A 27051-nucleotide genomic window follows, 5' to 3' on the forward strand; every position below is an offset into this window, starting at 1 on the left:
GCATTGGGGCAGCTAGGTGGCACAGTGAGTAGCACACCAGCCCTGGAGTCAGGAGGACTTGAGTTCAAATCTGGCCTTAGACACTTGACACACTTACTAGCTATGTGACTGTGGGCAAGTCACTTAAACCCAATTGCCCTACCTTCCCCCCTCCAAAAAAATAGAATAATTTTAAAAATAAATAAATGAAAATAATTAATTGCCATGCATCTATTAAATGTAAACATAACTAGAAAACAGAAAAGTATTTTGGGTAACTCTTAGAACCTCAACATTTTAAGCTGTACACAGTAGCAAAGTGTTTTTATTTTACATTTTCTACTTCAGTCATAGCATAAAAAGTCATTTTCCTCCACTTCTGGGAGCCAAGAGTAAGAAGTAAGTTGCTCTCACCCTCCTTTATTGACCTCTGAAAGCCCAGAAAATATCACCTCAAGAAAAACCCTCAAACAGCTGAGCCAGCAGAAAAACAAGGTACAGCAGTCTTATAGCCCAGAAAGCTTGGGGGATTAACAGGAAAGGCCCTTCTTGCTCTGGGGGAGGGGGAGCAGTGCAGGGTAAGGGGTGTCCCACCAACCCAGCAGCAAGCCCCACCTCAGCAAACCAGGGGGAAATCCTAAGCCCTAGTGGGTGGTAGAGAAGGCAAGTGCCAATACCAGAACCCCTGAGTGCCTCAGCACAACCAAATCTCCCGGTGCTTCATCACAACTCCAAGAAGCACAGCTCCAGTCTGGCAGACATGCTCCAGGAGCCAAACATTAGAGTGCTTTAAAGAAGCCTGCAAGAGCAGGCATCCCCCAGAGTTCAGACTCCCCACCCCCACCCTGAGAGCTCCATTGTTGCTGAACCCAGCTCAGTACCAGGCAAGCTGCCGAACCACTACAGCCTCCAGCTGCCACCACCTAAGGCCCCAGCACACAAAGCTAGTGACCAGGTCCCAGGCTTCCAGCACAAGAAGCTTGGGTCAGTGCCCTCTGCACTCTAGCAAGAGAGTTCAACTTTAAAAGCCAGGAAATAGGCAAACACCGTGAGCAAAAAACAGAAACAGACAATGACCATAGATTCTTATTAAGGCAACAAGTTCAAGGCACAAATTCAGGAGAGGACATCATTATCAATATACCCACATCCAAAACCTCAAAGGGAAAAAAAATTAAAAATTAAAAACAAACAAGCAAAACAAACCTCAAAGAGAAATATGAACTGGTCTCAAGTCCAAAAAGCCTTCTTGGAAGAGCTCAAGAAGGATTTTAAAAGTCAAATAAGAAAGATAGAAGAGGGGGCAGCTAGGTGGCGCAGTGAGTAGAGCACTGGCCCTGGAGTCAGGAGGACCTGAGTTCAAATCTGGCCTCAGACACTTGACCCAGGTACTAGCTGGGTGACCTTGGGCAAGTCACTTAACCCCGATTGCCCTGCCAAAAACAAAAAAAAAAAAAAAAAAAAAAAGGAGAGAGAGAGAGATAGAAAAAAAAATTGGGAAAAGAAATGAGAGATGTGCAAGAGAGAGTCAATAGCTTGGGAAAGGAAGGACAAAAATTGACTGTAGAAACCAAGTGCTTAAAAAATACAATTGAGGGGGCAGAGCCAAGATGGCAGCTGGAAAGCAGCTACTTACATGAGCTCCCTGCCCAGGTCCCTCTAAAAACCTATAAAAAATGGCTCTGAACAAATTCTAGAGCTGCAGAACCTACGGAATGGCAGGGGGAAGCAGGGCTCCAGCCCAGGACAGCCTGGATGGTCACTGGGTACAGTCTATCACACGGAGCTGGAGCAGAGAGGAGCAGAGCCCAGTGTGGGCTGCACCCAGACCAACCAGAACAGGCCGTAGTGGAGTGCCACGTGTTTCCTCACCTAGTTCCCTACCTCACTCTTTTCCCTGGCAGAGCTGTTTCACCACAGAGCCTTGTTGCTGAGCTAACCAGGACTAGCTCCTGCCTTTTCATTTTCTGAGGCACTGTGGGAGGGAGCTGGGTAGCATTGAATTCTGTTGTAAACCCTGGGGTTGGCTTGTGCATCCCAACCATATCCTGGTGGAAGGGAAAAGGACCTACTGAATGAGCAAATTAGGGGTTAGAAATTTGCCTTCATTATTGTTGTTTCATCAGATTATTGTCATCAGATTAGTTAGAAACTGTGGAAGAGGGTGAAATTGTTTTATCCCTTGCACATACTTCCTATTTTGGAGAGGTTTAAAGGTCATGAGGAACAAAGAAAATGTCTAGTCCTTCATCTTGTTGGTCAAATCCAAATTGTTTATTTTTAACGCTTAGAACCGTTCATATGTGCATTTATTTGCTTAAAGCATTGTTTTGAAATTTTATCAAATTGTTAAATTAAAATTAACAAGATTAAATGAAAATTAACAATTAAATGTCATCTTTTTTAAAAAGTGTAACTTTTTCAAAGGACCAAAAAGTTAAATATTTCTGATTGCCCAAATTATACTAAAATATAAGATATATAGTGAACTTTTATCAAGGATTTCTAATAACATTATAAACCAGAGTTCACGTAAGTGAATCATATATAGATATAGCTATATCACAGCATTCACTTGTAATTTATTTTATTTTATATCGTCATACTTAGGTTCTAGCAAAATACAGGTGCTTAATATCAACTTCAATTTAAATTCATTAATGAAAAACATTTACTGTCTATGTTAATGTATGTGCATTGGATCTTACTCCGCTCAGTTCCTCTGATAAATATAACTTATATTAACATATCATTATTGTTCATAAGATGACACAGTTATAAAAACCTTCCATTTATGAAATGACACAATCTCATAAAAAGCGTCTTGAGTTTATTGCTGTTTTTGTTATACTATTTACATATTGTTAATATAAAATTAATTTCAAAGAAATTGCTTTTCTTTTAAAAATATATATATATATATATATATATATATATATATATATATATATATATATAAGAGATATTGACTTGTTTAAAAATTTATAGACACACATTTTGCCACCCCAATCCTGTGTTGGTAAGCAAAATGGGCTCCTTAGCACTTAGTTCAACAAGTACCCTTGAGGAGTTTGGCTTTTGTTCGCTTTGAGTAATTCAGTGTATTTCATTGAGTCTTACTAAGTGCTAAGCCCCAGGCCCAAACCCCTATTAGGTGTAAAACCTATGTGGGTGTGGATTGGCAACTAAGGTGGGGCCCAAGGTGGGGCTAACTCCAGGGAGGGCCTAGTTTACATGTCTGGGACAGCAGAGGCTCTTAGACCATGTGGGTTTAAGTCACCTCTTTGTGACGATTTTAGGTCACGTGGGTGAGTCCCATGTGTGACTCACCCGTGACGCTGAAAAAGATATAAAACCAGGGGTTGGCCTCCTCTTCCTTGGAGCTCATTCCCGCAGCAGTGGTGGCGCGGTGTCTCTGGGCCAGCCCTTGTTCTGAGCTCCTGGGCTGAACCTAGATGTTGGTAACTATGATTCGGTATTGGGTCTGTCTGTTGATGTTTATAATTTGTTTGTATTTTGCTCTGAAGTTCAGTATGCTGGCTTTTTTCCCTGAACTAAGTGAATGATATTTGTATGCTGAATTAAAGTAAGCTTGTCAACCCCTTCACCTTGCTTTCCTTAGTTAAGCAGATCAAAAGAACCTGTGCTGTTGGCAGCTTTCTGGGTGCTGGCTGTGGGTGGATCTTACACCCCCACAGAAGCTGCTAGCCAGATTGTGGAAACAAATCCCTACTACCCTTTTCCAAGAGGTACACCAATAGTTAACTGAGCGGGGAGCCTTAAAAGCTTATGTAGTGACATAAATTTTTATTCTCCTGAAGGAAAAGATTACACAGCTATGTTTTTTTCTACAATTAATTAACGTTGTATCCTTTCCTTCCTCATTCCTTATCCCTCACAAACCAGGGCAGGAATGCATGTATTAAATATTTTATTTCAGTCCCTCCTGCACTCCATGAAAATATTTCTGTACATATTAAAAGCTGTATTACCTAGCACCTTACCCACTAAAAAGCTTTACAAACTGTCATTTTTTCTGTTACCATATTTTTAGTAAATAATTTTACCCAAAGTAATCATAGAAACTATTCAGGATCTATATGTCTAAGAATCATTTAAGAGAATAGCCAGAAAATAAATTGCCTTTGCTTGGGTTTACCAGAAAAAGAACAATTCCTCTCACAATGGCAATTGACGTAGCTGTAACATTGCCCAGTATCTCTGTTTCAAGGACAGATACTGCTTTGCTGAGGCTTAGCTTGTATTACCCATCCAACCTCAGTGATACAGTAGCCCCCATGATATGTTTAGGCCTACTAGAACTTCAGTTCATAGTTAACTTTTAGTTAACCAAAATTAATCAGTCAACCCAGTCGACAAATCTTTGAGTACCCTTTGTATACAAGGAGTTGTGCATAAGAGAATGTTTGACTGAATCCCAGTATACTAGGCAACATTGCTTTTGTAGTATTATATTTCATCTCCAAAAATAAAAAACTGGTGTACAGTCTACTAGGTTTCTAAAAAGTAAAGTCATGGTATAATTATCATTCTTTTTGTGCTATGTTTATGTTCCAAGATTCTTACTTCTATGTTCTTTCTGTTTTCTCAGAAGGTTACAAGGACATTTCAGCATCACAAGTAGCCCCTGAGGCAATCTAAATACATTTCAAACAAAGTTTTCAAACAAATGATGTATTTCGAAATGTGTGTCATGTTTTTTGTTTCATTCTTAACTGTTTTGAAACTTACTGATTTTAAATCTAAAAACTTACTGAATTAAATGAAGGATATAATAATTTATTTCATAAATGTCTATATTTTTAAATGTGTTACCACTTCTCCCACACATGAATGAATGAATAAATGAATGAATAGCATTTAGTATGCACTCACTAAGTGCTTAGCATTGTTAGCAAAAATTAATGTATTAAATAAGCATCTGAGTGATAATATTTCAGAAATATGGTATAAGCCATATTTTACCAACAAAAATATTTTCATAACAAAGTTAGTCTCCTTATTTTGAAGCATGTGGTTAGTTGAGGTATTTGGTACATGGAACAGAGGTGTCACAAGCACACATACTTTCACGCTTTGTTCCCTTTGAAAATTTTACCACACCAAAACACATGTAGTTGGGCTTACTGTATACTTACTTAAGAATTTGGGGAAACCAAGATTGAGGTATAAGAAAGATAATAGATTTGTACAAAATCTTTATAGGCTTAGCTTTAGCCTTCATAACCTGGCTGCTGCATAACTTTTCAGCTTTATTTCATATTGCTTATCTTCAGATATTATATGATCCAGTCATATTGAAATACTAACTTCCCCAAACCTGACATTTCATCTTCCACCTCCTTGCATATGCACAATCCATTCACCATGCCTAAAATGCATTCTCTACTCATCTCTGCTTCTCAGAATCATGTATTTTCCTTCTAGACATATCCTACCTTAATGTCTCAAAGGCATCTCAGACTCAACATGTTCAAAATAAAACTCATTATTTTTCCCCCTGAACATATCTCTCTTCCTATCCTACCTCTTTTGAGAGCACCATCATCCCTGTAGTCATCCATACTCCCAAACTTCAAAGCATCTTCAACTCCTCACTCTCCCTCAGCCCTCATATCATGTCAGTTGCCAAGTCTTACTGTAGCTACCTCCCCAGTATCTCTCATATCTTCCCCTTCTCTCCATTCACAAGGTCACTACCAAGAAACTTCTAGGTCATGTGATCAACAAAATGAAGGACTAGACATTTTCTCCTATCTTCAGTAATATTCTCACTCTGGAATAAGGTACCAGAGGTAAAGCAATTACAGCTGAATCTGAAGGATAAGAAAAGAGGAAGCCCAGTAAGGTTATAACGGCCTTATAAATTAATACTGGAGAATGCTAATTCTTTATAAGCTAACTCAACATCTCTTCATCTGCCTCTACACATTGATGGTTTTATAGACTGCCAATGAGCATATGCTTTAGGATAAACACAGGGATTCCCCTCCTGCAACATAGACTCTGCTGACATACCCTGTTGATAAGCACCAAGGATAGAACTTGAACAGAAGAGCGCTGTGAGTGACCATACTAGGCCTGAAGGAAAGAGGTCTGAAGTCTAGCTGGAGCCAGCAATACTGCCCTACCCCTCCTAAAACTCCCTAGGACAGAGACCAGACCAGTGAAAAGTAAATTTCCCAACTTGGGAGTAGGCTGAGTTCTTTTTGCAAAGCAGACCCAGAAGTATACCTATCATCAAAGTGAGAAGAATTAGAAAATCAAGGAATAGAGAAAGAGAGTGGGTGAGTGTTGATTAAAAGACAAATCACCAAAGACTTCCAGGGCAAGAAAATTCTATTAAAAAGCTACAGCACAAGCAGATAAATCAGCAGAGAGGATACTAAAATTAAAAAGAATGAACAACAAAACATTCAAAAGAATACAGACTTTTCTAACTAAATATTGTAAGACAAAGGAAATTGAGCCAGCACTTGATAAAACACATAACCTTATGGAATTCCAAGCGTATATAACAAGATGTTCTACAAATGTCAGAACTTATAGCCTACACAGGATAAATAATTATTAGAATTTTTAAAACTCCATAGTAATGAATGGCTCCAAAGAAACAAAAGAAAAAAAAATGGTGATTTTGGAATACATCTATACTAAAAGTGAAATCTGAAAATATAATATCTGGAATAGTGTTAAAGATTAGAAGCAAAACACAATACCACTAAAATGCCACATGATCTCTATATAAGCATATATATGTATATGTGTGTGCATATATATGTATACACACACATATATATGTGCATATATATATGCGCACACACACACACACACACAAAGGCATAATCCATTTCTCTCAAAGACAAGTTATACACATATGACTTGAGGATCATCAAACTTGCAGAAGAACATGAAAAATAAAAAAAAAAATCTAAACACCATAATACCAGGAATGAATCAGGAAAACTACCCAGAACTTCTCAGTACACATAGCTACTACCCTAGACCAAACCCTTATGACCTCTTGCCTGGACTATTGCAATAGCCTCCTAATTGGACTCTCTATATCCAGATCCCCTTTCCATTTATCCTCTACCCAGCTTCCAGAATAATGTTTCTGAAGGGCAGATAGGTGGCACAGTGAGTAGAGTACCAGCCCTGGAGTCAGGAGGACCTGAGTTCAAATCCAGCCTCAGACACTTGACACGCTTACTAGCTGTGTGACCTTGGGCAAGTCACCTAACCTCAATTGCCCTGCCTTCCCCCCCCCCCCAAAAGAATAATCCTTCTGAAGCACAAGTCTCACCGTGCCATTCTCTTACCTAAGAAGCTTCTATTTCCTATAAGATAAAATATAACTTCTCTGTTTGATTTTTAAGACCTTTATAATCAGACTTTAGCCTGTCTTTTCCAGCCTGACAGTTGATTTTACATTATTTTCCTTTGTGCACTTTTTGGCAAACTGGCCTGCTTACTTACACACACACACACACACACACACACACACACACACACACACACACATATACACATAAACACACACACAGAGGACACTTCATCTCTCCACTTCCATGACTTTTGCATTCTTTCCTCACCTTTAATTCCTGGAATCCTTAAATTATAACCACTTATTAGACAGCAGGTGGAATGGGAGCTCTCTGAGTTTGAAGTGTTTAAAAAATCAGGAGGCTTGATCAGTTTCTCATACCAAATCACTTCTTTAATCTGTTGGCAAATGCCTCCAAATAAGTCATTATGCAATAACTTTGCCGCCATTCCAGGGAGGGGAAAAGAAAACCAATGTACAAGATTTATGTGTCCAAAGAAACTGATTAAAGGATTTTCTTTACATCTGGCTAGAGATGGCAGTGGGATGGTATGGGCCTCCAAAGCTGCAACCAGATTGAAAGGATAATGTAGCGGTTCCCCAGCTTTTCAAAGATATCTGACCAGCTTTACATTTTATATAAGAAAAGTCCCATCTTTCACAGGTGTTAGATATATTCTTTACTTTTGTGGGGAAAGCCATTTCCAGGGTGGTGATATGTGGATACCAAGGTGTTATCTGCTACTTTCATTTCTAGAACTATACTTTAGTTATTGGTTGAGGTCAATAGACATATAAGCATAGAGTTCTCGCTGATTTATTCCAGGTTAGCTAACAAGGTGGGTATAAAGAGCCCTATTTTTGATGACAGGAACTACAGGGCACATATGAATCCAAAGGAACACTTATTTGCAAACTTACAATTATGAAAATGGGGGATTCTCGGCTGCTTTTGAGTCAAAGCAATGAAAAAATGAAATGTTAGAGGATACCAGCCAACTTAAATGGCTATAAATCTTCCCAGGGAATCTTAAATTGTACATTCTCAAGGAGATGCTAAAACACTGACCTTTGACTGTTCTTATATTGTTGTTTTTTTAACCCCCCTTGGGTTTCCAAATACGAATGCTAACTCATATTACAGAGGAGAGGACAGAATAATTTTCCAATACATAAATGCTGTAATAGGGAGAAAAGGCCTTGAATCATTTATATAACTCTATGTAAATGTGTCTATGCACATACATTTTCCATCACAAATAATATCAACTCTTTACATTCCCCAGAATGAAGAATAGCACTTGTAGTTATAACATTCTAAATAGCAAATACCTCCTTATATACATTATTAACAGAAGTGTAGAATTATAGAACCCACACTGTAGAAAGTATTGTAGCAGTTAAAAGTTTTATTGGCCCTGCCTCAGATCCCTTCACGATTTAATCAAGATTCAGGTGAACTGCCACCTTCAACACAAGACTTGCTGATAGCCACCTCCCCAACTCCAGTTGTTAGTGGTCTTCCCCTAGCCCCTGGATCTACTTTGTGTTTATTTGTCTATGTACATGTATCATCCAAGTCCCTCCTAAATAGAATGTAAGTGCCTGAGAGTGAAAGATTAAGTTTGTCTTTATATCCCCCGGGTCTATAACAGTGCCTACCAACATAAAACACTTAAGTTTCTTAGTGTGAATATGCACTATAAATATATAGTGACCAAGTCAGTTGACATTGCTATCCTATCTGAATTTTTACAGTAGTCTCCTAATAGGTCCTCCCACCTCCATTCATCTAAGAAACCCTTAATATTGATGTCATACAGATCCTCCTTATACATTTCATTCTTTTGCTCAAAACCCATCAGTGGTTACCTATTGATGAAAAAGTAAAGTTTAGACTTGTAGACTTGTGACATCCAAGGATCTCCATAATCTTGCAGCATTGCCTACTACCAGGGATGTACTGGAACCAGCTCCAACTAGCCCTCAAGAGAAGATTGTTAAATTTTCATTGTGAGCATTTGCACCTCAGAAACCAGCAAATGCTACAAATCAGGGCTTGATTTTTTATTTTGTTAATTGTGAGGACTAAATAAAAGAGACGGAGAAAATGTTTGTGCAGATTGAACTTCATATTACCATATATTGAAATTGTCCCAGTCCTTCTTGACCCAGTTCAAATTCCAAGTCTACCATGAAGCCTTTGTTAATCTGAGTTGGCTCTCATATAGCACTTTTACCTCTTCTAGGTACTTAGCATGTACTGTTATGCTTATTTGTGTATATGTCATTTCTTAAATATACTTACACATTTATGCTGTATACATATATGATAAGCTATATGTTTACTTCTCCTTTGCACACTGCAGAAATTTAATTATTGTTTGCTGAATTAGTAAATTTGTTTAATTTATGTTCTGATTAACACAGGGTCAGGGCAAGGTAGATTCTTAAAAACTTATCAATAATAAATTTTTTTAGCATATCCTTTATAACCATAAGAGACTATTTAGCTGACTCGACAGAGGTATGGCTTTCATATTGGTCCCCTCCTTTACACCCTGCCCCCTTATCTTTTGGAATTTTACCTGAAATCTCACCCCTATGAACAGATACTTCTAGCTACAATAGGCTTCAGGTTGCACTTGTTTTATCCTAGAGGCAGCGTGGCTCCCTAATCTATCTGGATCATTTTCTTTGCTAGGCTAAGTAGTTTATATAAGACAAAAAGTTACTAATATTGGAGCTTAGAGACCCCAGCTAGGAGAGTTCCTAATGTCCAGAGAGAGATTTAGATCTGTCCTATTTAAATTATTTGTATTTTTTTACTTACTACCAGCTTCCACCAGTTCTCCACAGGGTTTGTGTCACTGTCCTGCCCTTCTCTCATAGACAGACTTTATCTTCCCCTGACTATCTTTAATACTCTCTAGCCCTCCTCTTTTAGGCCAACTATTGGTTAGCACCTTTGTCTACCTTTGCCCTTTTACAAGCAAAATGAATGTTGATCTTCCTCTTTCTGAGCTTTGTCAGACCTCCCATCTCTTACAGATTCCTTCTCCTGACTGCTGTATTGTCACAGAGCAATTCAGAAGCTCAGTCTTACAGAACTTCAACAACTCCCAACCCTGCTCCCCACCAAGTCTTGCACACCACTAGTATAGTCTTCAAAAACCCAAGGTCACCTCCAAGCCACAATGAGGTAGTAGAGTAGAACATTACTAAAAGTGATTCTGGTACACAATAAAACATAACAATAAGCATTTCTACACAGTTGTAGTGAAGTGGAAAATCTGAAATGACTATCAGAAGTGCAAAGCTATAAAATCTTAAGGTATATTTATCCACAAATCATTCAGTATCAGAAGTCAGATTTTTCTGTGATATTATGATGATTCAGGAAATAACAGGTTGACAATAATATGAGATCTTGCCACCATAATGTAATGGAAGTTACCTTGTTTTCATACCTGTGCCTGTGGGTGACAGGAGGTCACAGACTGTAGGTTATAGAGCTAAAACCAGCAGAGGTGGGATAAATATGTGAATGAGAGATAAGAAGATACTCATGGAAGTGAGCCACATCCAGAGAAGGGTCAGTGGGTAAGCTAGCATTGGGGTCTGGATAAGCCATTTAGAGTAGAGAGTGGAACAGCTAAGGGTTTGTAGTGGGATAAGAAACACAATAGGCAAGCCATGGCCCAAGTATGCACCAAAAGGGTCAGGGTCAGACTCTGCCCTCCCCAGACACCCAACCTCGAGGGGGTGCTATAGGTCAGAGACTAGTCAAATGAATGGGGAGGCCCTTCAGGTCCTCAAGTGCAGCCCTCTGACTGATTCCAAACTTCACGCAGATTCCCCACCACTGGCACTAGATGTACTTATACAGAGCAATGGAGTAGTTAAGGTTTAGGAACCAAGAAGATAACAACAGAAGGAAGAAGATAATTTGCTTTGTTGTTGTTGTTTGTTTGTATTTTTAATGCCCAAGGATCAATTAAGGACTAGGAATTAAAAAAAAAATTTTAAAGCTAAACAAGCAGGAAGAAGAACTACAAGAAGGAAGTCTGTCTACTCAGGCCTAGACCTTTTGTATTCTTCCTGTTGAAGCAGGAATCAATCCAAATGCCTCTTGAACCTGGGAACAGGTAATTAGAAGCATAGTGTATTGGAAAGAGAACTGGATTTGGCCATCGATTCCTATCTTAACTGCTGTGTACTACCGTGTGGCCAGGAACAAGTCATTTAGCCTCTCTCCCATAATCTCCTCATCTGTAAAATGAAGGGGTTAGACTATAAGGTCCCTTCCAGCTCTAAATCTTTGTTCCTATATGTTCCTATGATCCAAATCCTAAGAAGCACCTCATTGTGATATAGAACAACAGCTTATGAAAGGCCAATCCGGATGTGTATTCTTTGGAAATTTTGCCAAAAACTCCCTCTATGAAAATGCTTTGCATATATGAAAGCTAGGGGCACTGGCATTTGAAGTTAAATGGTGTCATATTCCACAAAATATTGCATACTTCTTAGCATCATAAAATGCACAGAAAGTGTCACCTAAGTGGCACTAGGATAGAATAACTGAGCCTGGAGTCAATCCAATCCAGTAACCAGTTACTAAGTACTTACAACATACCAAACACTGTACTCAGCCTGGAGATAGAATTAATTTTTCTTTTTAAAAAGACAATCCCTGCCCTCAGTGAGCTTACAGTCTAAAAGGGGAGGCAACATACAAAAGGAGTCAAAAAAGAGAGTGGGTGGGATGCCAGGGAGTACCCAGCTCAAGAGCATCATGTTCTTTGGAGTTGAAGCCAGGCAGGGCAGCAGATACAAAATGGAGTGATCTAAGAGTCCAGTTTCTGCCCTCTCTAAAGGAAAACATTGGGAAGAGTTTGGTAGTCAGCGCTCTAGTCCTCCAGATAGAGGGGAGAGGAGACTGAGGAAGGCGGAGTCAGTCCAGGCTTGAGTTAGCCACATGGAGGTGAGTTTAAAAGTGGTGAGCTTATCTTGGGAAGGGTATCTTCTTCCTTGGAGTTGAAACTAGGCAGGGCACCGGATGCAAAGTGGACAGTCAGGAAGAGCTGTGTTTAGATTTTTAAGACATTGTATAACCCTGGGCAAGTTACTTTACCACGGTTTCCTCATCTGTAAAATAGCCCTCTCAGCATCAATATGAGAATCAAATGACATAATCATTGTAAAATGCTTAGCACAGTGTCTGGTACATTGCAAGTGCTATAGAAATGTCACCTATTACTATAAATCTTTGAGGAAAATTCATCTTGATGCTACTCCTATAACATGTTATCTAAAAATATTCAGAATAGTGTCTGAGATTCTGTTCTTAATTTTTTCAGAGTTTCAATTTCTGAAGCTAACTGTGCTTTTTTTTTACTTCATGAGAAAATTAATGGGGTTTGACCTATGTAAAATTAAGTACCACTAAAGCAATATCCGTTTTTTTTGTAAGTCAGTATAATTGAATGCACAATTTAAGATCACATATATAAATACTTGATAATGTTGAAACACTGCTTCATTTCTACCAATGGAGCACGTAGTTTGTATTATGCTTGTCTGAGCTATTTTCATCAAGAAATGCTGTCTATGTATCCCCTTGGCAACATCTTTGCAGAGTTTACAACTTTCAGCAACATGTTGGCATCAACTGTGCCGTCCTCTTAAGCAGCTGCTGTGCAGCTGAGCTGTTTTAACATGCCACTACACTATGCAAATAGTTAATATTAAATGACCAAGACATGCGCTTTTGACTTCAAGAGAGTGATTTGGCTCCCTTAGAGAAGCTGTTTGGGACAAAAATATAATCCCGGAGTGCCATACATTAGTTTTTCAGCCATTTTACATTTTAATTTGCATAACAATAATTGCTTCTTAAGTCTACATCATGTTCATTATGATAGGATAATAAAGTTTTTGTGATAGATCCTAATTATATCATCAACAGTATAAGCAAACTATACAAGTCATTTTAATTCAGATCATTTCAGTAAATCACTTATACTTACTGTACTTTCCTCCTGTGTTTGGCATGGTAGTGAACATAAATTCTACCTTTAAACTTTTGAAAAGTGCAAGAAAAAAAGGAATTATACTATACTGACACTAATTTTGGGAAACAGCATTTTAATATGAAATTTTTATATCTATATTGTGTAATTAGTCATTTTGGTGTTTCATCAAACATCACAGCTTGTAACAGACCAGAGTTGTTTGAAAAAAAAACAAACATTAGCTGAGAAAAGAAAGAGTTGACATGATCCATGATATAAATCATTATAGATAATAATAACTGGAAAAAACAAATATGAATGAAAGATGCCAAATAGACGCAAGAAGTGAAAAGAAACAAAAGTGGTTAGTAATGTACTTTGAGATAACTTAGTAAAAAGGAAAAGTAAAAATCACAGAAGGCATACTGTAGGGATCACGATGTTAACATGTTGTAAGTCTTTCAGACTACTCTAGGCTAAATTATGTTAGATAATAAAATGACTTTCTGGCCTTTTCAATAAAACTCCCTATACAAAGGGTCACTACTGGGTGACTATGTAATGGCATAAATTTTCTTGGCAGCTTTTTCTCCAGCAATATACTCCTTTTTCCTGCCTTTGCTTTGCACAACACTTTCAAAAGTGGCAGGATTGTGTGCCACTCTTCTTGGCAGACAGAAAACAACCTGAATTGCTAGATGGGTAGTCACCCAGGAAACTGCCCACCAGTATCAGTAATATCAGGATCCAGATCTAGCCTCAGACAGCTCCCTCCCAGAGCTTGGGAATCACTAGCAGAGCTTGTGGAAATGGCATTTCCCCTAGGTTATAACTCACCAACTTACTGAAGCCTTTACAGGAAACTTGAGTATTATCACTGCAGTTTTTTAGTGGAGTAGCATAGCAGTCATCTGTTACCTGCCTCTTATCATCTGAAAAAGAAACAGGTATCTGAGAGACCCTGTGCTATGCCAGTTCTGAAGGAGTGGCCACCAAAGATCATTAACAAATATTTATTGAAAGCCTGTTAATATAGTCATTCATGGTTACACAATGCTTTAAGGTTTACCAAATGCACTATATACTTTATATCTCATCATGAAAAATGCCATAAGAAAAATTATAAGTATAAAACTATCCCTCAAAGAACTTTAAATTTTTCTTGGATATCCGAAACAATCAGAAGGCAAGGCAGGATATAATAAGTTGTTAAATTATATGATGAAATAATAAATAAACATGGCAGGAAATGAGAGAGAGATCAGTGTGGACTGGAAGAGGTAGGCCTTAAAGGGTGGGGTAGGATTTTAACTAGCAGGGAGGAGTAGAGATCTAAATAACAAGAGCAAAAAACAGAGAGATCTATGATGTTAATGAAATAGGAAGATCTTCCCCATCCGTTAATAGGCCTGTGTGACCACATGTGTTCAATCACAGTTGTGATACATCCTCAGTCACATAGAGCCCACTGGGGGAGAAACTTGCCTAAGGAGAAGCTTGCTTGGGGGAGGCTTGCTTACTGGGAGGCTTGCTGGTAGAAAGGCTTTCACACTTTTTGGTACTAGGCTAATTAGGCACTGAGTCATGAGGGCTGTGATACCTTCTGGCTCTGAGCCTATTAGCCAAAAAGCATGTATATATACTCTGAGGTGAGATTTTGCTTTGGGGGTTCGCTCATGAGAAGGACTTTTTGATTCCCTGGACAGGACTCTGTCCTTTGTTAAGAGCCCCCTGACTACACAGATATTGATGCTCCCCCAATCTGGTGGCATATGTAGGTAGTTGTATTACTTTATTCAGACAGTTGGAACCCTGTCGATCTCTGTGCTAATTTCTCTACTTGTATTTTCTACTTATCTGTAATTAAAGTAAGATTGTTGACCTCCTTGAAGTTGCCTTCCATTGAGAAAAGCAGGTCAAAGAACCTGTGCTAGCAAGCCATCCTGGATGTGCTCAGGTGCTTGCTGTTACAGGATCCCACAACATAGTGGTGGGAGGAGGAGGGAGGGGTGGATAGAGACAGAAATAAGACTGTATAAATATCAGCTAATATTATTATCCTGGCCTCAAAGTGTAATAAAAACTGGGCCTTCTCCTATAGGCTTGGTGGAAGGAATGCATATCATTCAGTGACTCTATGAGTTACCTCTCAGTTAGAATGGAATGAGGCAGTGGTTCCTGTCCAGTGCATGTTCAGCATTCTGGGGGTGAGAATGTGTAGGTCTCTGATTTTAATCATCTTTTAGTGTTTCATAGCAGACCCAACTAATGAATAGTATGCCTTCTTGTCTTTTAACATTTTCAGGGTACCAAGGCAATACTTGGTCTGTCCATCTTTCATCCATCATTCCCTAAATGAGTAGCCGGTCTCTTTTTTGATCATATATTTTCTGGATGATAATCTTTTAACCTACTTTCAGGCAAGCAAATGTGAGAACAAGCTAAAATCTACAAGCCAAAAAAAAAGCTTTGGATCACTGAAAGCACTACACAATTTCTTAAATACAATGTAGCTTCTTCTCTTCCTCCTATTCAATTTTGGGCCAGATTCACTATCCAGATAACTGCAGTGCCTGTCCAAATATACATGTTGTCTTCCCAAACTTTCATCATAGTATGGACAATAAGTATCCTTTAATCCTCTAGTTTTTCATGTGTAGATTTTTAGGCAGATTTCTTTTGAGAGGTTATAGAAATTATTTGAGGAGGTTTTGCAGTGTTCTGGGGATTAAGTATTTACTCTGTGCCAAGTACTGTGCTAAGCCATGAGGATACAAACAGAGGCAAAAACACAGACCCTACTCTTAAGAAGCTCACATTTTAATGGGGAAAACAACTTGCAAATAACTACATAAATATCAGATACGGGTAATGTAAATTGAAAGTAATCTTAGAGGAAATGCACGAGCCTGGGAAAGGCTTCCAGCAGAAGATGAGATTTGCAGTGAATCTTTTTTTTTATTGTATTTTTTTCCAGTTACATGTAAAAATAATTTTTAACATTCCTTTTCTTTAGTTTTCAGTTCCAAATTTTCTCCCTCATCCCCCTTTCCCTAAAACGGTAAGCAGTTTGATGTAGGTTATATATGTGCAACTGTGTAAAACATATTTCCACAGCAGCTAATTGGCACAGTGAGTAGAGTACTGGCCTGGAGTTTGGAGGACCTGAGGTCAAATCTGGCCTCAGACGTTTGACACACTTACTAGCTGTGTGAACTTGGGCAAGTCACTTAACCCCAACTGCCCTGCCCTCCACCCTCCAAAAAACAATTAAAAATTTAAAAAAATTTAAAAAAACCATATTTCCATATTAGTTGCATCATGAAAGAAAAACAGACCAACAGGAAAAAACCACGGAAAAAAAATAAAGATAGTAAAAATAGTTATGCTTCCATCTGCATTCAGACTCCATTAGTTCTTTCTCTGGATGTGGATAGCATTTTCCATCGTGAGCCTTTGGAGTTGTCTTGGATCGTTGTATTGCTGAGAAGAGCTGAGTCATTCATAGTTGATCATTGCACAGCGTTACTGTTACTTTGTACAATGTTCTCCTGCTTCTGCTCACTTCATTTTGCATCAGCCCATATGAGTCTTTCCAGGTTTTTCTGAAATCTGCTGCAGTGAATCTTGAAAGAAACAAGGAAAGCTGGGAGGCACAGGTAAGAGGAGAAGAGCATTTCCAGTCAGGGAGGAGAGTCAGGGCAAAGGTACAGAGGCTGGAAATAGAGTGTTGTGCACAAGAAATAGCAAGTAAGACAATGTGGTTGGATCATAGAGTAAAAAGAAAGGAGTAAGGTGTAAGGAGGACAGAAAGGCAGGAAGGGGGCAAGTGTGAAGGGCTCTAGATACCAGAGGATGTTCTAACTGATCCTGGAGGTAATAGGGAGCCACCAGAGTTTATCGGGGAGGGAAGATGAGGGGGAGTGGTGACATGGTGACCTCTACTTTAGGAAAATCACTTTGACTGCTAGCTGAGTAGGGATTGGAGTGGGGACAGACTTGAGGTAGATTAACTGGCTATTAAAATAGTGCGGGCAAGAGGGGATGAGGACATCTATGAGTGGAGATAAGGGGAGATATGCATATATGTGTGTATATGTATACATATATATGTGTATGAGTATGTATATACACATATATATACATATACATATATGTTCTTTTCAAAATCTATTTTTTCCTCTGAGTATCTTTCTCATATATAGGAAATTCAGTCTGTTCAGTGAGAGCAAGTCAAGATTCTAGGAGGACACTGAAGTTATAAGCCTGGGTGACTAGAAAAATGACAGTACCCTTCGTAATAATAGAAAAGCTGGAGAAAGGGAGGATGTAGAGGGAAAGACAATGAGCTCTGTTATGGATATTTTTATTTTGAAATACCTCTATCCAATCTGAAATGTGGAAAAGGTAGTTAGTGATGGCAGGACTGGAGCATTGAAGTGAGATTAGGGATGGTCATAGAGATCTGGTTATAAAAAGGATAATTAAATTCATGTGATATGAGCTATCTACAAACAAAAACATCTAGAGGATCTCGCCATCTACAGGAAATTTAAGATTTTTATTTTATTTTCATTGGTGTCTTGGTTTCATATCACATTTATTCCTTTTTAATTATTTTTTTTCATTTATCAAGTGTTTCTTCTCTCTTTCCTAATTCTCCCCATCTGGCTAGAAAAAAAAATAAAAAGAAAATACATAAAGTCAAGCAAAATAAGTTCCTGCATTACCATGTCCAAAATTTTATATCATTCTTCACCTTGAGTCCATTACCTCTCTGTCATGAGATGGGTTTCATTCTTCATCACTGGTCCTCTGGAGTCATATTTAGTCACTGCACTGATTAGATGTCTTAAATCTTTCAAAATTGTTCATTTTTTAAATGTCATTATAGTATAAGTTATTCTTTCCTCAGTTCACTCTGCACTAGTTCATACAAGTTTCCCAGGTTTCCCTAAAACTTTTCATTATTTCTTTTGGCACAGTTATATTACATTCATATACCATAATTTGTTCAGCCATTCATTCCAGTTGATGGGCATCCCCTTCCAACCCCAGGTTACAGTCACATTTATTTCTGAATATCTCTCCCTCTTCCCTATGCACTGAGGCATCTTATAACAAATTTCAAAAAAAAAAAAACACGAAATAGCAGTTCATCAAAACTAACAACTTTGGCAATATTTGTAAACTTCCACATGCACAATTTCCTTCCTCCACATTGATGGAAAGGAGATATATTTTCTTAACTTTCCTTTGAGACCAAGCTTGGATATTATAATTACGTATCACTTCACTCTTTCATTTGGACTCTGTACAAAAGGGAAAGGGCAAAAAGAGAGGACAAACAAGAGGAAAAATAGGATGGAGGGAAATACACAGTAATCATAACTGTGAATGTGAACATGTTGAACTCTCCCATAAAATGGAAGCAGATAGCAGAATGGATTAAAAAATATTTTTTTTTACAAGAAACACACAGAATAAAGGTAAGGGACAGAGCAGAATCTATTATGTTTCAGCTGAAGTAAAAAAAAAAAGCAGTGGTAGCAATCCTGATCTCAGACAAAGCAAAAGCAAAAATAGACCTAATTAAAAGAAATAAGGAAGCAAACTACATCTTGCTAAAATGATACATCTTCACTGTCACATAGACAATGAAGTAATAGCAATACTAAACATGTGCACCAAGTGGTATAGCACCTAAATTCTTAAAGAAGAAGTTAAGTGAGTTATAGGTTCATGACCAAACAAGAGATAGAGAGCGTTACAAAATGTAAAATAGATGATTTTGATTGTGTTAAATTAAAAAGCTTTTATAGAAGCAGAACCAATGCAACCAAGATTAGAAGGAAAGCAGAAAGCTAGGAAACAATCTTTACAGCAAGTGTCTCTGATAAAGGCCTTGTTTCTCAAATATATAAAGAACTGAGTCAAATTGATAAGAATACAAGCCATTCCTCAGTTGATACATGGTCAGAGGATATGAACAGTTTTCAGATGAAGAAATCAAAGCTATCTGTAGGCATATGAAGAAGTGCTCTAAATCACTTATGATTAGAGAAATGCAAATTAAAACAACTCTGAGGTACCACCTCACACCTATCATATTGGCTAACATGACAGAAAAGGAAAATGATAAATGTTGGAGAAGATGTGGGAAAATTGGAACACTAATGCATTAGTGGTTGGTGGAGTTGTGAACTGATCCAACCATTCTGGAGAGCAATCTGAAACTATGCCTAAAGGGCAACCAAACTCTGCTTACCCTTTGATTCAGCAATACCACTACTAGGTCTGTATCCCAAAGAGATCATACAAAAGGAAAAAAGACCTACATGTGCAAAAATATTTATAGCAGCTCTTTTCTTAGTGGCAAAATAATGGAAATTGAGGGAATGCTCATCAATTGGGGAATGGCTAAACAAGCTGTGGTATATGAATGCAATGGAAAACTATTGTGCAATAAGAAATGAACAGGCAAGATTCAGAGAAAACCTGGAAAGACTTGTATAAACCAATGCAAAATGAAATGAGCAGAACCAGGAAAACATTGTACACAGTATCAGCAACATTGTGTAATGATCAACTATGAATGACTCCGCTCTTCTCAGCAACACAATGGTCCAAGACAAGTACAAAGGATTCAGGAGGAAAATTGCTGTTCATATCCAGAAGAAGAACTGATGGAGTCTGAATGCAGATCGAAGCATACCTTTTTCATTTTATTCTTTCCCATGGGCTTTTTTTTTCTTTTGATCTGTTTCTTCTTTCACGACAGTGACTAATGTGGAAATATGTTTTATATGATAGCACATATGTAACCTACCCCTCCAATTTTATGAAGAGGGGAGAAGAGGGAGGGAGAAAATTCTGGAATTCAAAAGTTTATAAAAATCAATGCTGAAAACTGTCTTGATGTATAATTGGGAAAAAATAAAATACTATTAAAAAAAAAGAAAAAAATAAAGAGCCATTTCCTCTTCATCCTACAATGCATTGGTTACTAAGGACTGAAGGGGCCAAATGTGGCATTTCCATTGTCTCTAATGATAAATATAGATCACTATAAAATCATTAACAAATTTGTTAAGTATTGAATTTATTTGGATAGAGCACTAGACTTGAAGTCAGAAAAGATCTGAATTTATATCCTGCCTCAGATAGGATTACTTGCCATGACCTAAGCAAATCACTTAACCTTAAAGGCTCAGTTTTCTCATCTGTAAAATGAGGATAATAAGATCACCTACCTCAGTAGTTGTAAGGAGATCATATATGTAAGTACTAAATAAATGCTAGCCATCATTTTTATTATTATTATTATCCTTTTAGTTTCATCCAAAAGTTTAGTCTCATGCCAAGCTTTCTGCAATCTCATTTTTTTCCATCAGTGCTATTTTTGATTATACAACCACTAGTGAATATCATACTGTTGACAGATTTCAAGTATTAGCTGTTCATGAATTAGCAAAGGAGCAGTTTGGGTACTAGGTGATTAATTATTTGGCCATGACAACATAATAAACAAAGAAAATAGAATGGACCTCCATCCAGTGTGGTCTCCTTCTACTACCACAATAATGGTGGCAGAGTGATGGATAAGGAGACATTGGGTGCTATTTATGTTCATAAACATTAATTTATGCTTGCCTTCCCAATGAGCAGGAAATGGAGGAAGGGAAAGAATTTGAAACTCAAAATTTTAAAAAATGTTAAAAATTGCTTTTATGTGTAATTGGGGGAAAATAAAATATTAAATAATAAACATTAATTTAACTATAGACACTTTTTAAACTAAAAGAACTGAACCACATCAATATTGATATTCTCACTATAAAACTAAAAGGCATGTAGAAGTAGCTAAATGAAAAGTTGGCTCACATGTTCTCAAAAAGATAAATAAAGGAACTTGCAGAGATACTTTTATTGTGCATCCAAAGACTCTATATAAGAAACATCATTTCATGGGAGATTGATCATCCACAGTGCTTATGATGTGCCATAAAGGTATTTGTAGCCAACATTTCTGGCAAATCACAGAGTCAGAGAAATTGTTCAAGGAAATTAAGGTTTTTAAAATCAAGCTGATATATACCTTGGCATATTCCATAACATCACTGTAAAGATGGATATCAGGGGTACATAGTGACATACGTGGAAAAATATGATTTGGGATCAAGAAATGAAAGAGGCCAGTGTTTTGTAGATGCTTCATCAAGTGTCATTCTATTTATCATATACTTTCTTCAAGAAGATAGTTAGAAAACACTAGACATGACAAACACCAAACAATATCACTGAAAATTAAAATTACTATTTCTTAACAGACAGTAAACACCTAGATATTGATGTCATCATTTCTAAAACATCTGTTTATGTTGTATCTAACCACGTTAAAGTGGAGGTCAAACACTAAATCAGAAAAAAAGGTAAAGATTAGAAGAATTTGATTAGGTATTTAAAGTAGCTATTAACTCTGAAATGAGAGGTGGATTAAAGTACATAAATAGATTCTGATTCGTGCCATTTCTTAGAGAAGTTTAACTGATATAAACGTGACTGAGTGCGTGCAGAAGAGGCTCACAGTGAAGAGGCCCAAAGAGCCCAGAAACCACCCCAGCTCAGAAATACTTGATTTCCTCACCAACCAGAGAGACCTGGTAGTGAAGGGTGACACTGGTTTAGAGTATAAATGCATGTGGGAAATATTACAGAAGAGAATTAAAAAAGATAGCAATAAATTTACACAGATACTAATGCTTTTCTTTCTTGATTACAACCCCAGATCCTAATTCTGCCTCTCTCTCAACCCATTTACATAGGTTTTGTTTTCATACCCCACCAAAAAAAACAACCTCATTTTCAGATTTTTAGATCTTAGATCAAGAACCCCAGGTACTTTCACACCACAATAAAGCATCAGAGTAGAATTCAAAATGATTAAGTGATGTAAAAGAGCATCAAAATAATGAGCCTAAAAATTGACAGTGACGTTTAGTGTGGATTTTCTTAAAGTATCTTTTGCTAAATCATCATCCATTTCCCATCTTCTAACCAAGGCAACACACTACACTCTGACCTGAACACTAATCTTTTCTGGAAAAAGTTGCCTACTTGTTGTGTCCACTCACTGTCCTTTCACTAACTCAACTTTTTGCCAAACTGAATCTTCTAACTTCTTTATCCAACTGAAAATTCTCTGTCCTGAAGTTGTCAGAAATTTCTTAATTGGCAAAGCTGATAGCCTTTTTCTAATCCTTATCCTTTTTTACCTCCCTTCAGCACTTGACACTTAACCTACCATTCCTCCTGAATACTCACTCCTCTCTAGGTTTTCATAACATTGTTCCCTCCTGGTTCTACTCTGATTTGTCTGACCAGTCTTTTCCTCTATCATCCATGAAATGCCCCCTAACTATCCTGTGACCTCTTTTCTCTCTATTCTGTGTTATTTGGTTACTTTAGCCGTTCCAGTGGGTTCAGTTATGTTGATTTAGATCGGTGGTGTCAGACTCAAATAGGAACAGATCCCTGCAACCTTACACTGACATAGAAAACCACAAATTAATATTATGTTATATTGCATTTTTGTTTATTAAACATTTCCCAATTATATTTTAATCTGATTGGTGCACTTAGGAGTGCTAAGAGCAGCATATTGCCGATGAAGTTTTATACTTATGATGTAGATGATCATCAAAGCTACATATCTAGCCCTAGTCCCTCTCCTGTGCTCTGTCACAAGCTGTTAGACATTTCTAACCGACTGTCATTCTCTCTGGCTGTACCCCCATGTTCTCCCTCTTCTGCTTCAACCATTGATCTCACTGGCTTCCCTTAAGTCCCAACTAAAATCCTACCATCTACAGGTAGCTTTCTCCAGTCCCTCTTAATTCCAGTACCTTCAGTCTGTTCATTGTATCCTATTTATCCTGTACATAGCTTGCTTTGTATATATTTGTTTGTATGTTGTCTCTCCCCTCCCCAAGCTCCTTAAGGGCACGTAGGGGCTTAGTAAATGTTTATTTATTTAGGATTGATTGGTTTGTCTTCAACGCTTCATTCTCACTCAGTCCCAGTTACCGCTCCCATATCCAGTCACTTCCCAAGTCTTACAGCTCTTACTTCTGCAATATCTCTCACAACCATCCCCTTATCTCCAGCAACACAGTTACCACACTTATTTAGCCTTTCATCTCCTTTCATCTCTCATAGACTTCTATCTACAACAGGCTTAGATGGTTCCCCATTGCCCTAGGAAAAAATACCATTCCTAATTTTTCATTTAAAGCTTTTCACACTCTGAATTAATATTAAGAAGAGATTAAAAAGAAGTGACAAGAATACACAAAAGAACTATACAAGAAAGATTTTAATATTTAGATAGCCACAATGGTGTGGTTACTGATCCAGAGCCAGACATCCTGGTGAATCAAGTCAAGTGGGCCTTAGGAAGCATTGCTAACAATAAGGCTGGTGGAGTTGATGGAATTCCAGCTGAGCTATTTAAAGCCCTAAAAGATGATGCTGTTATAGTGCTGCACTCAGTATGCCAGCAAATTTGGAAAACACAATGGTGGCTTCAGGATTGGAAAAGATCAGTTTGTATCCCAGTCCTAAAGAAAGGCAATGCCAACAAATGTTCAAATAACCAAACAATTGTGCTCATTTCACTAATGATAGTCAGTATAGGTAAGTAAAAATAAGCCATGGTGGCTGCTGCACATAACAGAAATAAGCTACACTTCACCATTGATGCTTTATCTTAATTATAGGGATGAAATTAGGGTCTGGGGAGGCAGAAGAATTCATCTCTGTGCTGCCAATGAGGAAGAAAATAGGGAAGTGGATAGGTGTGTCATAACTCTATGTGTTGGTTGACAAAGTCAGGATTCAAAAAAGATCTTAAAAGCTAGAACATTCTCTTTTATAAAAAAATCTAATATGGATATGTATAAAGTTATGTACTTAGATTCACAAGTACAACCTAAGGGAGTTGTGGCTAAACCAACAGTTCCTGTGAAACAAAATCTGAGAGGTTTAATTATTCGATATGAATCAACATTGTGATGTGGTAGTCAGCAAAAACTAGTGCTACCTTAATTGCATTAAAAGAGGTATAGTGTCTAGAACAAGGGATGTAAAAGTTTTTCTGGATGCTTCTTGGTTAGACTATTTCTGAGGTATTCAGTTCTAGATCTCACATTTTAGGAAAAACATAGTCAAGCTATAGTGAATTCAGGAAAAAGTAAATAAGATGGCAAGGAGACTGGAGAATGTGCCATACAGAGATGATTTCAAGGAACTAAGGGTGGTTAGCCTAAAGAAGAGGGGATATGATAGTTTTCTTTAAGTATTATGAACAAAAGGAAGTTCTTTCTGTTATGGATAATAGCCACCATGGCTTTATTATACCTGTACTGACCATCATTAACTCTACTTAGCTTAGAATCATGAAGCCTCCACGATGGCTAAGCATTTTCAAACAGATCACTTGAGTTCTGTTCACAAAGACCTATTAACTGCTATTATTAGGAAGAGGAACTTGACTTATTCCAGACAGAGGATAAAATAAGGAGCATTGGATAGAAGTTGTAAAGCCATATTTGGGTCTGATGTATGAATAACCCACCAACAATTAGAGCTACCCAGAATTGGAATGGGGTGCCTCAGGAGGCAGTAGGTTACCCTTACTAAAAGTCTTCATACAGAGAGTGGGTAACTTTTTTAGCAGTATTTAGACATGACTGATTCTTGTTTAAGTATTGATTGACCTCTCAAGTATCTTCCAACTTTGTCATTGTATAATAATACAAATTAATCTGGCCCCAAAAAGTCTGGCGCAGGCTCTGTGAATTATAAGAGAAAACTCCTAAAGCTAACTCTAGGTTGCCCAAGTTACTGAAGGATGAAATTATAGCAGGATTAGAAAAAATACATAGGCAGCTTGTAAACCACATGTCAGCCAGGAGTATCAAGCTCTCCTGTGCAATGTTTTACTAAAATTGCTAATAAATAACCAATTGGAAATACTTAGACCGTGTCTCTTCTTTTCCAAATTTTGCCACCATTTTGATAGGTCAAGTAGTTAAGAGTGAAATAAACAAAACAAACAATATAATAAAGGATGCAGACATGCAGTGGAAATACCACATGGTGTTACAAGACCTGAGTTTGAATCATCATTCTGCTACTTAGTACCTATGTGCCCTCGAACAAGCCACTTAACTTTTCTGGGCCTCAAATGTTAAATTAGGGGTTAGATGGCCATTTAGGTCTCTATCAGCTTTACATCTGTGATTCAGAAGGAAAAAAAATTAAATTCCCAGATAACTAAAAGCATAGTAAGCAAACCCAGGCTGTTCGAGAGCTAAATGTTAACACAGAAACAAAATAGGTAAGTAGAAACTTGTTGTCACTTATATGATGTTATTTTAATAACATGTATTAAAAGGTACTGACAATTTACAAAATATGTGAGGCATATATGTGTATACTTCATATTTCAGATTAAGAATTGGACTAGAGGATTTCTAAGGTCCCTTTCAACTCATAAGATTCTACAATCCTATATTGACTTACACTTTTTGTATTATTTCTGTAGATTTCATTTACATAATTATATTTTCTTCTTGCTTTCCTTTGTGTTTTAAGTTTTAAAATAAATGCTTTTGATTGATAGATTTATATAATTGTACTTTTCAGTTGTTTCATATTTTCTTATTCTATTACTCAACAGGAATTGGCAGTAATGAAACAAACTCTAATTAATATGCACAGCAAGCACTGTGGGGATAAATTACCTACTCCTAAAAATGAGACAAAAATTATGACTGAGACGACATATCCTATTGATCTACCCAGAGAAAGTGAAGAAAATATATTTATACCCAAACCAACGGTGTTTGTAAGTACAATAAGAAATAACTTATATGTTTGTCATACGCACTGTCATATAAATAGAATTTACTTCAGACTCTTAAATATATTTCACCTTACATTTGCTCTATATTGGTTGTTGTATTTTTTTTTAAAATACACTTCAGGCTCCTAGAGTTGGAAGGGACTTTGGAGATCCTATCCTGCCTTTGAATAGCTCTCTATAATCCTTCAAGTGCTATGCAGATATGTGCTGTGTTGCCTACTGATATTTGTGTCTTATGGATTGAGACCCCCCAACATTTCCAAAACAACGTGCAGAAGTTACCCCAGATCTAGAGTTTGTCATTGCCTAGCCACTGGTTATAGATGAATACAAGTAGGGAATTTTTAGACTAAACAAGATTTGGCTTTCTTTGGGAAATAGCATAAGTTGTTTTAAGAGTTACTTCTAAAAATATGAAACTAAATACGTTGCATATAAATTTAAATGCCTTAATAATTAAAGTAGGAAACTGGGGGGGGGGGCGGAATCAGACAAAGAAAAATGTGAGGAGGCAAATTGAGTAGGGAAGGATGGAGTAGGGAAGAATAAGCTAAGAATTTAGACATAATGAGAATGAGGAAGTAAGTCAGTTTAAAAGCTAGAAAAGGGCAAGGAGGACAGGGAAGACAAACATAGTAGGATACGTATTCTTAGCCTTGTTTTCTAAGTTTAGCTAAACTATGTTGACCTTCATAACCCTAGAAAAGATCTCATGGAATTGCTTTGCAGAAGACCATGTCTCCCCATTCCAAAAGCACTAAGCAATGTCATATCAACTC

At 37.4% G+C, this 27051-nt stretch overlaps 1 protein-coding gene across 1 annotated transcript in view; it reads left to right on the plus strand.

Annotated features, from left to right (window-relative positions):
- Positions 1-27051, plus strand: part of PIBF1 (progesterone immunomodulatory binding factor 1) — a 320308-nt gene that overhangs the window by 277173 nt on the left and 16084 nt on the right. The window contains exon 17 of the mRNA XM_036756551.1: positions 26087-26254. Coding sequence (XP_036612446.1) covers positions 26087-26254 — 168 coding nt within the window. The remainder of the gene's footprint in view (positions 1-26086; positions 26255-27051) is intronic.

Source organism: Trichosurus vulpecula, chromosome 4 (assembly GCF_011100635.1).
Source record: "Trichosurus vulpecula isolate mTriVul1 chromosome 4, mTriVul1.pri, whole genome shotgun sequence".
NCBI classification, from domain to species: domain Eukaryota; kingdom Metazoa; phylum Chordata; class Mammalia; order Diprotodontia; family Phalangeridae; genus Trichosurus; species Trichosurus vulpecula.